We start from the raw sequence: 16,011 nt of genomic DNA, 5'->3' as shown, positions 1-16,011 counted from the left end.
TAGTTAATTGCTTGACACATAGTGCTTGAAAAAGGTAAATAGATTTAATAAATATGTGATATTATGACTATGTTTCTGGTGAATAAAAGAGCTTAACAAAAAACATATTAAAATAATAAAAGTATTTGAAATGTACAAAAGAAGAAAAATAAAGGAGTATGGATGGAGTGAGACATTGGGGAATAATCATGCACTCAGGATGAGTACAACAAATAAAGACAACAAAACAATTGCGATAGTGAAAATAAGGCCACATTAACTATCAATATAAGCATTTTGCATAGACAATAGGAAGCAGCAACAAAATGACTCACTCTTCCTAATTCATCCTCCAGGAGGGACCTGTGACCACATAGACCTACCCACTCTTATGCTATTGCACTTTGCCTGTAGATGCTGCTTTCTCTAGTGAGTCTAAATCCATGCAACGTATGTAAAACAACTAACACTAGTGGGGTATTCACTCATCCACAAAGTGTTGGAGGAGCAGGAATGGTATTGAAATACTTAAGGAATACAGGAGGGAATATAGGAAGGGATGGAAGAAGAGAGAAAAACTTTCAATAAGACCACACTTGGCCTCTGATATTCCCCCATAACCCATTATTCCTCAACCTCCAAGCTGAGAACCACCCATACCTTCCATATTCTCTAACTAGTATAAGAACAGCAATGCCTATATAGGCAAAACTGGACCAGGTCAAAGGATCCTTATTTAAGAGGGTGTAAGGATATTGTGGATGTCAATAGTCTCTGAAGGAAGAAAGTTGGATCTGGTCTCATATTTCTGTCTGGATTTGAGGGAAGAAATACTTAGGCCAGAATTAATTCTCTAAGAATACGATGAAAAGGTCACATTAACACCTATATTACAAATGTAGTGAATAATTTCAAAAAAGTTCAAAAATCCTCTGACACCCACCCAGGCACCCCCTAGAAAACTATGAACCTCAGGTTGAGACATCTTTTGGGAAGGATATCAGGCTGGTCAGTAGGGAGACCCTGCTATCAGCTGTGATGTTATCCAACTGGGACAGCCAGTTGGGGATCAAAGGGACTCTGTGAAGAGACCCTTCACCTCCAGTTTGTGACCTCCTCACAAAGGGATCTGTAGAAGACAGAGAAGATCACAGGTCACCTAGAAGACACTTAACCCTATTTCTGTGGTTAGGAACAGAAAAATAAAACTGGAGAGTAAGAGATAGGAACTGACTTGAGGATGGAACAACAGTAGATGTCATGAGTGTATGAAAACAGATGTTTCCATACCTGTGTCTCTTAGAAAGTACCTTCCAGCTCTGTCTCAGAGTAGAGATAAAAACTCTGGTGGGAAGATTCATAAAACAAAATATTCCCACAATGTTTCCCATTGAGGGTATACAATAATGTAGCATAGTTATGCTTATTTTACAAACAAATATCTAGAGAAATATGAAGTTTGCACAGTTTGCTGAGAGAATGGAAGTTAAAGGCATTTACCTTGGACCCTAGAATTAGTACAACCAATATCTAAGACAACAACTTCAATGTCACTGAAGCTACTACACATAAATTAAAAATCTAAAAAACTACCGTAAGTTGAAAAGAGACGAACCTTTATGAAAAGTGCAGCTGGATAAAAATGTAGTTTCAGAGAAAAGCCACCAGTATGTGTTCTTTCTGCTTATCCGCTAGGGAACAGCAGCGATTTCTGCCTTGATTGCACAGAAGGAAGGAATACACATAGAAATGAACACTATTTGAGGAGCGAATACAGCTGGATAATAAAAGAAGAGACTTTTTTTTCAAAGCTGTTCATTTTTCAATCAGCAAGAATTAAGATATAATTACAAAATGACTGTCACATGGAATATTATTTGACTCTTGAGAATGAAAGCTTTCTTTTCTATGTAAGCAGAGAGAAATAAAGGTTGGTGTCTCTGCAGCTTATTTCCCTAACACCGCTGACACCTACGTTCCCACTGCCTCTACTCCACATCCCCTAACCAGACAAGCTCAAAGATTTGACTGTCAGAGAGTTCAGGTAAAATGGGAGCCAAAAAGCTTTCAAAACTGAAATCTTCAAGCACAGAAACAAGTAGTCTTAATCCAGCTTGGAGTGATTCTTGTATCTGGTAACAAAATTCACCAGAGCAGAAATCCTGCTTTCTGCCATGCCTAGAACACTAAACAGACAAGCATTTCTATTATCTGACAGTATTCTCAACAAATATTATATTTGATGAACTTGTGTATTGTGGCATGTTTGTGAGTAGACACACTACACTGGGCTAATGGTCTCTTAATGAAATAATCCAATCCGTTAAGAAATATTTCTGCCCACAACTCTGCATAGGGCATCCTTGACCTCCTTGTTTCTCAGGCTGTAAACAACAGGGTTCAGCAGGGGAGTGATGATGGTGTACGTCACTGAGAGAAGAAGGTCTTTTTCTATTGAACTTTCTGACTTGGGCTTGAGGTAGGCAATGGAGGCACAGCCATAGTGGACAATGACCACAGTGAGGTGGGAGGCACAGGTGGCAAAGGTCTTCTTCTGGCCCTCAGCTGAGGCAATTTGAAGGATGGAAGAGATGACGAGGACATAGCAGATAAATATCAGGCCTATGGGCACAAAAATCACAAATGAACTTACACCATAATTTATTATCTCATTGATAGTGGTATCAATGCAAGAAAGTTTCATGACTGGGTAAATGTCACAAAAGAAGCGGTCTACCACTGTGCCACAGAAGGGCAAATTGAACATGGCTGTCACATGGAGAACTGCCATAGTCAGACCAATGCCAAAGGACCCAGACACCAGCTGGGCACATAGTCCCTTGCTCATGATGACAGTGTACCTCAGGGGCCTGCAGATGGCCACATAGCGGTCATAGCCCATTGCAGTAAGCAGGAAGCAATTATTAGTGGCCAATATAACAAAAAAGAACATTTGGGTAGCACAGCCTGCCAAGGAGATAGGTTGGTTATGAAAAATGAGGCTGGAAAGCATTCGTGGCACAATGACCAGTGTGTACACCGTCTCTGAACTAGCCAGCATGCTTAGGAAGAAATACATGGGAGTGTGGAGATGATGGCCAATGCAGATGATAGTCACAATGATGATGTTAGCAACCAGAGTTAAAATGTAGACAGTTAGGAAAACCACAAAGAGGGTTATCTGATGCTTTCCAAAGCTAGAAAATCCCAAGAAGATGAATTCTGTCACTTCTGTGAAGTTCTTTCTCTGCATTCTGCTATATCAGTGTCTGAAAGCAATAAATGGAGTCAACAAGGAGTAAATTCTCAACAGCGATTGGACTTTAAAACAAGGAAAAATGATAACTGTACTGAGACTGAATCCAATTTCCTTCTTTTTGATCATGATGCTCATGCAGGGTCCTTGCACATGAAGAGAGAAGCCTACTTGTGCCTCTTTGGGGCTTTATACATATGAACATTGTCACTGTAGAGCAAACTACTTTCTGTGCATGGAGAGGGCTTCTGCATGCCTGCTCACCTCACAGACATTATAGTGATGTTAGGAAGGGAAAAAGACAGCAAGGAGAAAGCCATGCTCTATATTTCAGCAAGTAATAATATCCACTCTTTAAACCCTCTTAACAAGGAGGACTCCAGTGAAGCCCATGTCAAGAAAACCATAAAGATGAAAGTTTTGCAAAAAAAAAAAAAAAAAAAGATATAGCACTTTGAAATATTTCAAGATGGAAAACTTTGAGACGTGGTCACTGGATTTCGTAACATGGTCACCAAGGAGCTTTTACACGGTGCTTCAGTTGAATTATGAATATAGAAACTTGATTTTGAAGAGGTAATGTGGTCCAAATATGTTATTGTACTCTCAAAACAGAACAACTACAACACAAATTCTGCCATTATCTCTCTACTAAAATTGATCACTCAAGTCCCATTAAAGAAATGTTTTTTGTTGTTGTTGTTGTTTTTTTTTTTTGTTTTTTTTGTTTTTTTTTTGCTGATTGCAGTAGGCCTTTTGAGTGAAGTCAGGAAGAGAGAGCCGTGACAGAAAGCATGGTGTAGTTGCCACTGTCATTATAAAGGATTGGGACAACTTGAGGTGTAGAAGAGACTCTGGAGTTGAGAGAGGAATCTGCAGCTATCTGTAACCCAAATGGCTTAACTATTTTTAAAAATCTGGTGAACATACAATTTTGAGAAGCAGAGACACTAATCCCTTTTGTGAAAAAGCGATCACGTATAAACTGTATGAAGAGCATACATCTGATTCTATGGTTCTCTTTATCAACCATCTTATTGTTCTCCCTTTATTTTCAGAAGTATTAAAACAGGCTTTCTTTCCCATTCTCCATAATTCCCTGCAAGTTGGCTTTGGCATATTCATGCCCATGAGATTGTTTGCTCAAATGTCACCAAAGAATTCTCCATTGCTAAGGCCACTGGACTTTGCTTTATCTCCTTTTTCTCATCTTTCTCTGTTTTAACACTTCGAACTCCTACCTCATGGAAACATTCTCCGACCTTGGTTTCCATGAAACCACACTGTTTTTCTCCCTTCACAGCACTCATTTCATTACCTTCCATGAATCTGCTGACTCTCCCTCTACCATAATTACGTATGCTCTTCTCTGGTCAATCCTTGGCCCTTGTGTGTGCAATTTTTATGATGATTGTTCTGAAATCTTTATTTTCATCACCAATCTTTTTCCCAAGTCTCCAACTTACCTCCCTCTTGTCTTCTCTATTAGTGTTTCTTACAATCATAATAAATTTCATATTTTTGAAAGTAAACTAAACAGTAACCTTTCTTATACTGATAAAAAGCTCTCTATTTCAATTTTTCTGTCTTCTTTAATGATCTTGCCATTATACCTGTACGTTAATGGGTCAACATTTTGGAGCCATATCTATTTTGACATCACATTCAGTGGGATGTTTCTTTAAAGTTATATCTCCTGTCTGTACAATTTCTTTTTTATTTCTTTTTTTTATTATTATTATACTTTAAGTTTTAGGGTACATGTGCACAATGTGCAGGTTAGTTACATATGTATACATGTGCCATGCTGGTGTGCTGCATTCATTAACTCGCCATTTAGCATTAAGTATATCTCCTAATGCTATCCCTCCCCCCTCCCCCCACCCCACAACAGGCCCCAGAGTGTGATGTTCCCCTTCCTGTGTCCATGTGTTCTCATTGTTCAATTCCCATCTATGAGTGAGAACATGCGGTGTTTGGTTTTTTGTCCCTGTGATAGTTTACTGAGAATGATGATTTCCAATTTCATCCATGTCCCTACAAAGGATATGAACTCATCATTTTCTATGGCTGCATAGTATTCCATGGTGTATATGTGCCACATTTTCTTAATCCAGTCTATCATTGTTGGACATTTGGGTGGGTTCCAAGTCTTTGCTGTTGTGAACAGTGCTGCAATAAACATATGTGTGCATGTGTCTTTATAGCAGCATGATTTATAGTCCTTTGGGTATATACCCAGTAATGGGATGGCTGGGTCAAATGGTATTTCTAGTTCTAGATCCCTGAGGAATCGCCACACTGACTTCCACAATGGTTGAACTAGTTTACAGTCCCACCAACAGTATAAAAGTGTTCCTATTTCTGCACATCCTCTCCAGCACCTGTTGTTTCCTGACTTTTTAATGATTGACATTCTAACTGGTGTGAGATGGTATCTCATTGTGGTTTTGATTTGCATTTCTCTGATGGCCAGTGATGGTGAGCATTTTTTCATGTGTCTTTTGGCTGCATAAATGTCTTCTTTTGAGAAGTGTCTGTTCATATCCGTTGCCCACTTTTTGATGGGGTTGTTTGTTTTTTTCTTGTAAATTTGTTGGAGTTCATTGTAGATTCTGGATATTAGCCCTTTGTCAGATGAGTAGATTGCAAAAATTTTCTCCCACTTTGGAGGTCTCCTGCTCACTCTGATGGTAGTTTCTTTTGCTGTGCAGAAGCTCTTTAGTTTAATTAGATCCCATTTGTCAATTTTGGCTTTTGTTGCCATTGCTTTTGGTGTTTTAGACATGAAGTCCTTGCCCATGCCTATGTCCTGAATGGTAATGCCTAGGTTTTCTTCTAGGGTTTTTATGGTTTTAGGTCAAACATTTAAGTCTTTAATCCATCTTGAATTAATTTTTGTGTAAGGTGTAAGGAAGATATCCAGTTTCACCTTTCTACATATGGCTAGCCAGTTTTCCCAGCACCATTTATTAAATAGGGAATCCTTTCCCCATTTCTTGTTTTTCTCAGGTTTGTCAAAGATCAGATAGTTGTACATATGTGGTGTTATTTCTGAGGGCTCTGTTCTGTTCCATTGATCTATATCTCTGTTTTGGTACCAGTACCATGCTGTTTTGGTTACTGTAGCCTTATAGTATAGTTTGAAGTCAGGTAGCGTGATGCCTCCAGCTTTGTTCTTTTGGCTTAGGATTGACTTGGCAATGTGGACTCTTTTTTGGTTCCATATGAATTTTAAGGTAGTTATTTCCAATTCCGTGAAGAAAGTCATTGGTAGCTTGATGGGGATGGCATTGAATCTATAAATTACCTTGGGCAGTATGGCCATTTTCATGATATTGATTCTTCCTACCCATGAGCATGGAATGTTCTTCCATTTGTTTGTATCCTCTTTTATTTCCTTGAGCAGTGGTTTGTAGTTCTCCTTGAAGAGGTCCTTCACATCCCTTGTGAGTTGGATTCCTAGGTATTTTATTCTCTTTGAAGCAATTGTGAATGGGAGTTCACTCATGATTTGGCTCTCTGTTTGTCTGTTATTGGTGTATAAGAATGCTTGTGATTTTTGCACATTGATTTTGTATCCTGAGACTTTGCTGAAGTTGCTTATCAGCTTAAGGAGATTTTGGGCTGAGACAATGGGGTTTTCTAGATATACAATCATGTCGTCTGCAAACAGGGACAATTTGACTTCCTCTTTTCCTAATTGAATACACTTTATTTCCTTCTCCTGCCTAATTGCCCTGGCCAGAACTTCCAACACTATGTTGAATAGGAGTGGTGAGAGAGGGCATACCTGTCTTGTGCCACCGAGACTAGGAAGAAACTGCATCAACTAACAAGCAAAATAAACAGTTAACATCATAATGACAGGATCAAATTCATACATAACAATATTAACTTTAAATGTAAATGGACTAAATGCTCCAATTAAAAGACACAGACTGGCAAATTGGATAAAGACTCAAGACCCATCAGTGTGCTGTATTCAGGAAACCCATCTCATGTGCAGAGACACACGTAGGCTCAAAATAAAAGGATGGAGGAAGATCTACCAAGCAAATGGAAAACAAAAAAAGGCAAGGGTTGCAATCCTAGTCTCTGATAAAACAGACTTTAAACCAACAAAGATCAAAAGAGACAAAAAAGGCCATTACATAATGGTAAAGGGATCAATTCAACAAGAAGATGTAACTATCCTAAATATATATGCACCCAATACAGGAGCACCCAGATTCATAAAGCAAGTCTTGAGTGACCTACAAAGAGACTTAGACTCCCACACAATAATAATGGGAGACTTTAACACCCCACTGTCAACATTAGACAGATCAACAAGACAGAAGGTTAACAAGGATACCCAGGAATTGAACTCAGCTCTGCACCAAGTGGACCTAATAGACATCTACAGAACTCTCCTGTCTGTACAATTTCTGAATTCACAATGACCTACTTAAGACTAGGGTACCAAATCTTCTAGCCAGAATAATAAAACATATTCCCATTCTAAAATTTATATGAATTTGCGGAAGACCAAGAATGCTAAAACAATTTTAGGAAAGAAATACAAAGTTAAAGAACTTACACTATTTCATTTGAAGACTATGGTAATCAACATAGTATGGTATTGATGCAAGAGCAGGCAATAGAAAAAAATGGAGAGTCCAAAAGTAGACCCACATATATATAGCCATAGATTTTTGAAAAAGTGCTAAGGTATCTCAGTGACAGTATTTTCAACAAATGTTGCTAGAAAAAATGAAGGTCCATGTGGGAAAAATAAACCTCAAACCTTATCTCATGTCACACATACATACACACACACACACACACACACACACACAAATTCAGAATGAATCATAGGTATGTATATAAAAGATAAAGCTATACAAATTCCAGACAAAAATAAGAAATAAAATCTTCAATACCTTGAAATGAGCAAAGATTTCCTAGATGTAAAACAAAAAGCGGCGGTTGGAGCCAAGATGACCAAATAGGAACACCTCCAGTCTACAGCTCCCAGCATGAGTGATGCAGAAGACGAATGATTTCTGCATTTTCAACTGAGGTATTGGGTTCATCTCACTAGGGATTGTCGGACAGTGAGTTCAGGACAATGGGTGCAGTGCACTGAGCGTGAGCTTAAGCAGGATGAGGCAAAGTGCAAGAGGTCAGGGAATTCCCTTTCCTAGCCAAGGAAAAGGGTGACAGACAGCACCGGGAAAATCGGGTGACTCCCACCATAACACCGCGCTTTTCCGACAGTCTTAGCAAATGGCACACCAGGAGATTATATCCTGCGCCTGGCTCAGAGGGTCCTACACCCACAGAGCCTTGCTCATTGCTAGCACAGCAGTCTGAGATCAAACTGCAAGGCGGCAGTGAGGCTAGGGGAGGGTCGCCTGCCATTGCTGAGGCTTGAGTAGATAAACAAAGCAGCCTGGAAGCTCGAACTGGGTGGAGCCCACCACGGCTCAAGGAGGCCTGCCTGCCTCTGTAGACTCCACCTCTGGGTGCAGGGCATAGCCAAACAAAAGGCAGCAGAAACCTCTGCAGACTTAGATGTACCTGTCTGACAGCTTTGAAGAGAGTAGTGGTTCTCCCAGCATGCACCTGGAGATCTGAGAATGGACAGACTGCCTCCTTAAGTGGGTCCCTGACCCCTGAGTAGCCTAACTGGGAGGCACCCCTCAGTAGGGGCAAACTGACACCTCACAGGGCCAGGTACTCCTCTGAGAGAAAACTTCCAGAGGAACGATCAGGCAGCAACTTTTACTGTTCACAAATATTCGCTGTTCTGCAGCCTCCACTGCTGATACCCAGGCAAACAGGGTCTGGAGTGGACCTCCAGCAAACTCCAACAGACCTGCAGCTGAGGGTCCTGTCTGTTAGAAGAAAAACTAACAAACAGAAAAGACATCCACACCAAAACTCCATCTGTAAATCACCATCATCAAAGACCAAAGGTAGATAAAACCACAAAGATGGGGAAAAAACAGAGCAGAAAAACTGAAAATTCTAAAAATCAGAGCACCTCTTCTCCTCCAAAGGAACACAGCTCCTCACCAGCAACGGAACAAAGCTGGATGGAGAATGACTTTGACGAGCTGAGAGAAGAAGGCTTCAGATGATCAAACTTCTCCGAGCTAAAGGAGGAAGTTCGAACAAATGGCAAAGAAGTTAAAAACCTTGAAAAAAGATTAGACGAATGGCTAACTAGAATAACCAATGCAGAGAAGTCCTTAAAGGACCTGATGGAGCGGAAAACCATGGCACAAGAACTATGTGACAAATGCACAAGCCTCAGTAGCTGATTCGATCAACTGGAAGAAAGGGTATCAGTGATAGAAGATCAAATGAATGAAATGAAGCGGGAAGAGAAGTTTAGAGAAAAAAGAATGAAAAGAAATGAACAAAGCCTCCAAGAAATGTGGGACTATGTGAAAAGACCAAATCTACATATGATTGGTGTACCTGAAAGTGACAGGGAGAATGGAATCAAGTTGGAATCTACAGGATATTATCTAGGAGAACTTCCCCAATCTAGCAAGGCAGGCGAACATTCAAATTCAGGAAATACAGAGAACGCCACAAAGATACTCCTCAAGAAGAGCAACTCCAAGACACATAATTGTCAGATTCACCAAAGGTGAAATGAAGGAAAAAATGTTAAGGGCAGCCAGAGAGAAAGGTCAGGTGACTCATAAAGAGAAGCCCATCAGACTAACAGCTGATCTCTCAGCAGAAACTCTACAAGCCAGAAGAGAGTGGGGGCCAATATTCAACATTCTTAAAGAAAAGACTTTTCAACCCAGAATTTCATATCCAGCCAAACTAAGCTTCATAAGTGAAGGAGAAATAAAATACTTTACAGACAAGAAAATGCTGAGAGACTTTGTCACCACCAGGCCTGCCCTAACAGAGCTCCTGCAGGAAGCACTAAACATGGAAAGGAACAACCAGTACCAGCCACTGCAAAAACATGCCAAATTGTAAAGACCGTCAAGGCTAGGAAGAAACTTCATCAACTAACGAGCAAAATAGCCAGCTGACATTATAATGACAGGATCAAATTCACACATAACGATATTAACTTTGAATGTAAATGGGCTAAATCCTCCAATTAAAAGACACAGACTGGCAAATTGGATAAAGAGTCAAGACCCATCAGTGTGCTGTATTCAGGAAACCCATGTCACATGCAGAGACACACATAGTCTCATAATAAAGGAATGGAGGAAGATCTACCAAGCAAATGGAAAACAGAAAAAGGCAGGGGTTGCAATCCTAGTCTCTGATAAAACAGACTTTAAACTAACAAAGATCAAAAGAGACAAAGAAGGCCATTATGTAATGGTAAAGGGATTAATTCAACAAGAAGAGCTAACTATCCGAAATATATATGCACCCAATACAGGAGCACCCAGATTCATAAAGCAAGTCCTGAGTGACCTACAAAGAGACTTAGACTCCCACACAATAATAATGGGAGACTTTAACACCCCACTGTCAACATTACACAGATCAATGAGACGGAAAGTTAACAAGGATACCCAGGAATTGAACTCAGCTGTGCACCAAGCGGACCTAATAGACATCTATAGAACTCTCCACCCCAAATCAACAGAATATACATTCTTTTCAGCACCACACCACACCTATTCCAAAATTGACCACATAGTTGGAAGTAAAGCACTCCTCAGCAAACGTAAAACAACAGAAATGATAACAAACTGTCTCTCAGACCACAGTGCAATCAAACTAGAACTCAGGATTAAGAAACTCACTCAAAACTACATGGAAACTGAACAACCTGCTCCTGAATGACTACTGGGTACACAATGAAATGAAGGCAGAAATAAAGATGTTCTTTGAAACCAACGAGAACAAAGACATACATACCAGAATTTCTGGGACACATTCAAAGCAGTGTGTAGAGGGAAATTTATAGCACTAAATGCCCACAAGAGAAAGCAGGAAAAATCTCAAATTGACACCCTAATATCACAATTAAAAGAACTAGAGAAGCAAGAGCAAACACATTCAAAAGCTAGCAGAAGGCAAGAAATAACTAAGATCAGAGCAGAACTGAAGGAAATACAGACACAAAAAAACCTTCAAAATATCAATGAATCCAGAGTTGGGTTTTTTGAAAAGATCAACAAAATTGATAGACCGCTAGCAGACTAATAAAGAAGGAAAGAGAGAAGAATCAAATAGACGCAATAAAAAATGATAAAGGGGATATCACCACCGATCCCACAGAAATACAAACTACCATCAGAGAATACTATAAACACATCTACGCAAATAAAATAGAAAATCTGGAATAAATGGATAAATTCCTCGACACATACACCGTCCCAAGACTAAACCAGGAAGAAGTTGAATCTCTGAATAGACCAATAACAGGCTCTGAAATTGAGGCAATAATTAGTAGCTTACCAACCAAAAAGAGTCCAGGACCAGATGGATTCACAGCCAAATTCTACCAGAGGCACAAGGAGGAGCTGGTACCAATCCTTCTGAAACTATTCCAATCAACAGAAAAAGAGAGAATCCTCCCTAACTCATTTTATGAGGCCAGCATCATCCTGATACCAAAGCCTGGCAGAGACACAACAAAAAGAATTTTAGACCAATATCCCTGATGAACATCAATGCAAAAATCCCCAGTAAAATACTGGCAAACTGAATCAAGCAGCACATCAAAAAGCTTATCCACCATGATCAAGTGGGCTTCATCCCTTGGATGCAAGGCTGGTTCAACATACGAAAATCAATAAACGTAATCCAGCATATAAACAAAACAAAAAGACAAAAACCACATGATTATCTCAATAGATGCAGAAAAAGGCCTTTGACAAAACTCAACAACCTTCATGCTAAAAACTCTCAATAAATTAGGTATTGATGGGACAAATCTCAAAATAATAAGAGCTATCTATGACAAATCCACAGCCAATATCATACTGAATGGGCAAACACTGGAAGCATTCCCTTTGAAAACTGGCACAGGACAGGGATGCCCTCTCTCACCACTCCTATTCAACATAGTGTTGGGAGTTCTGGCCAGGGCAATTAGGCAGGAGAAGGAAATAAAGGGTATTCAATTAGGAAAAGAAGAAGTCAAATTGTCCCTGTTTGCAGATGACATGATTGTATATCTAGAAAACCTCATTGTCTCAGCCCAAAATTTCCTTAAGCTGATAAGCAACTTCAGCAAAGTCTCAGGATACAAAATCAATGTGCAAAAATCACAAGCATTCTTATACACCAATAACAGACAAACAGAGAGCCAAATCATGAGTGAACTCCCATTCACAATTGCTTCAAAGAGAATAAAATACCTAGGAATCCAACTCACAAGGGATGTGAAGGACCTCTTCAAGGAGAACTACAAACCACTGCTCAAGGAAATAAAAGAGGATACAAACAAATGGAAGAACATTCCATGCTCATGGGTAGGAAGAATCAATATCATGAAAATGGCCATACTGCCCAAGGTAATTTATGGATTCAATGCCATCCCCATCAAACTACCAATGACTTTCTTCACAGAATTGGAAATAACTACTTTAAAGTTCATATGGAACAAAAAAAGAGCCCGCATCGCCAAGTCAATCCTAAGCCAAAAGAAAAAAGCTGGAGGCATCATGCCACATGACTTCAAACTGTACTACAAGGCTACAGTAACCAAAACAGCATGGTACTGGTATCAATACAGACATATAGACCAATGGAACAGAACAGAGCCCTCAGAAATAATGCCACATATCTACAACTATCTGATCTTTGACAAACCTGAGAAAAACAAGAAATGGGGAAAGGATTCCCTATTTAATAAATGGTGCTGGGAAAACTGGCTAGCCATATGTAGAAAGCTGAAACTGGATCCCTTCCTTACACCTTATACAAAAATGAATTCAAGATGGATTAAAGACTTAAACGTTAGACCTAAAGCCATAAAAACCCTAGAAGAAAACCTAGGCAATACCGTTCAGGACATAGGCATGGGCAAGGACTTCATGTCCAAAACACCAAAAGCAATGGCAACAAAAGCCAAAATTGACAAATGGGATCTAAGTAAACTAAAGAGCTTCTGGATAGCAAAAGAAACTACCATCAGAGTGAACAGGCAACCTACAGAATGGGAGAAAATTTTTGCAATCTACTCATCTGACAAAGGGCTAATATCCAGAATCTACAATGAACTCAAACAAATTTACAAGAAAAAAACAAACAACCCCATCAAAAAGTGGGCAAAGGACATGAACAGACACTCCTTAAAAGAAGACATTTATGCAGCCAAAATCACATGAAAAAATGCTCATCATCACTGGCCATCAGAGAAATGCAAATCAAAACCACAACGAGATACCATCTCACACCAGTTAGAATGTCAATCATTAAAAAGTCAGGAAACAACAGGTGCTGGAGAGGATGTGCAGAAATAGGAACACTTTGACACTGTTGGTGGGACTGTAAACTAGTTCAACCATTGTGGAAGTCAGTGTGGCGATTCCTCAGGGATCTAGAACTAGAAATACCATTTGACCCAGCCATCCCATTACTGGGTATATACCCAAAGGACTATAAATCATGCTGCTATAAAGACACATGCACACGTATGTTTATTGCGGCACTATTCACAACAGCAAAGACTTGGAACCAACCCAAATGTCCAACAATGATAGACTGGATTAAAAAATGTGGCACATATACACCATGGAATACTATGCAGCCATAAAAAATGAAAAGTTCATATCCTTTGTAGGGACATGGATGAAGTTGGAAACCATCATTCTTAGCAAACTATCGCAAGGACCAAAAAACCAAACACCGCATGTTCTCACTCATAGGTGGGAATTGAACGATGAGAACACATGGACACAGAAAGGGGACCATCACACACTGGAGCCTGTTGTGGGGTGCAGGTAGGGGTGAGGGATAGCATTTGGAGATATACCTAATGTTAAACAACGAGTTAATCGGTGCAGCACACCAATATGGCACATGTATACATATGTAACAAACCTGCACATTGTGCACATGTACCCTAAAACTTAAAGTATAGTAAAAAAAAAAACAAACCATAACCCATAAAAGAACAAAATCACAAATCAAAATCTTCTAACTTTCAAAAGACATCGTTAGAAAAATTAAAAGGCTTGGGCAGGTGCAGTGGCTCATACCTGTAATCCCAGCACTTTGGGAGGCCAAGACAATCTAACCACTTGAGGCCATGAGTTCGACACCAGCCTGGGCAACATGGCAAAACCTCATCTCTACTAAAAATACAAAAATTAGCTCATCTGGTGGCACACACCTGTAATCCCAGCTACTCAGGAGGCTGAGGTATGAGAATCACTTGAACCTAGGAGGTGGACGTTGCAGTGAGCCAAGATTGTGCCACTGCACTCCAGCCTGGGTGACAAAGTGAGACCATATCAAAAAGAAAAAAGAAAAGAAAGAAAGAAAAATAAATGAAAAGGAAAACCACAAGTAGGAGTAAATATTTACAATACATATGCCTAAAATTGTAACCAGCATATATAAAGAATTATTATAATTCAATAATAAGACACTTTTTTCATGGACAAAATATTTGAAGAGACATTTCACAAAAATAAGATATAGAAATGTTCAGTAAGCACAAGAAAGAATGCTCAACATCATTAGCCATTAAAAACTTGTAAAATAAAACCACAATGAGATATCACTGCATGCCCATTTGAATGGATGACATTTAAAAGCCTAACAACAAAGAAATTTGGCAAGTAAGTAAAGAAGTTGAAGCTTAAACATTGCTGGTGGAAATGTAAAATAGAATCACCAAGTTGGAGAAAAATTTGGCAGTTTTTTATAAAGTTAAATATGTATTTGCTCATGACTCAGTTAATTTTTTCTACATGTTGACACAATAGGAATGAAAACATGTGTCCACATAGCGACAGGTATGTGTAAATGGCCCTATCAGCTTTCTTCCTAAATGTCAAAAAACTGCGAATAACCCAAATGTCCAAGAAATAATGCATCCATATAATGAAAAACTGCTCAGCAATAAGAGGAACAAATTTCTAATACTAACAGCAACATGGCTGAATCTTTAAAACAGTATGCTGAATCAAGTCAGAAACAAAAGAGTTAATACTGTATGATTCTATTTATATGATACTCTAGAAATACAAATCTAATTTATACTGACAAAAAAAGTGGTTGCCAGAATTGCTGGGGAATTGCCAAAAAAAGAACACAAGGGAACTTATTGGGGTAAAAGAAATGTTATTGATTGTGAAGGTGGTAATACAGGTGCATAAAATTGTCAAAACTCACAAAAATGTATACCAAAAACATTGGTAAACTTTGTTATGTTTTAATTGTATTGCATTGTATTATATTATGTCATGTAATATTATTATATTGTATCATACTGCATTATACTTCATCAAAGTTAATTCATTTGGGCATGAATAAGATTTTATCCCTAGGAATCTGTTGCTACTAGACTTACCATCCTTTCGGTGGGCTTATTATGATGGAAGAAACATTGGTATTGACTGGGACTTGGGAAATCTGGAACATGATCTGGAGTCTGTCAATGTCAAAACATGTGGTCTGGGGCAAATATGTCTCCATGGCCTCAAATGCAAAATAAGGAGCTTAAACAAGATTGTCTCTAAGTTCTAATATACTAATCATATATCATTTCTCTGGTCTGGTAAGTACACCTCTGCTGGGCTGATAAGGCCCTGCACTATCAGACTATTCTTACACAG

At 39.1% G+C, this 16,011-nt stretch overlaps 1 protein-coding gene across 1 annotated transcript; it reads right to left on the bottom strand.

Annotated features, from left to right (window-relative positions):
- Positions 1-2,302: 2,302 nt before the first annotated feature.
- LOC100454113 (olfactory receptor 10J5) lies at positions 2,303-3,232 on the bottom strand. The gene has a single exon (XM_002809948.3). The coding sequence runs from the start codon at positions 3,230-3,232 to the stop codon at positions 2,303-2,305; it is 930 nt and encodes a 309-aa protein (XP_002809994.1).
- Positions 3,233-16,011: the final 12,779 nt, after the last annotated feature.

The sequence above is a fragment of the Pongo abelii genome, chromosome 1, assembly GCF_028885655.2.
Source record: "Pongo abelii isolate AG06213 chromosome 1, NHGRI_mPonAbe1-v2.0_pri, whole genome shotgun sequence".
In the NCBI taxonomy this organism is placed as follows: domain Eukaryota; kingdom Metazoa; phylum Chordata; class Mammalia; order Primates; family Hominidae; genus Pongo; species Pongo abelii.
Note: the sequence above shows the minus strand (reverse complement) of the source record. Positions and strands in the feature narration are given on the sequence as shown.

Bases quoted from the DNA above. Each gene is read 5' to 3' on its own strand.
- LOC100454113 (XM_002809948.3), bottom strand. From the start codon at position 3,232: ATGCAGAGAAAGAACTTCACAGAAGTGACAGAATTCATCTTCTTGGGA.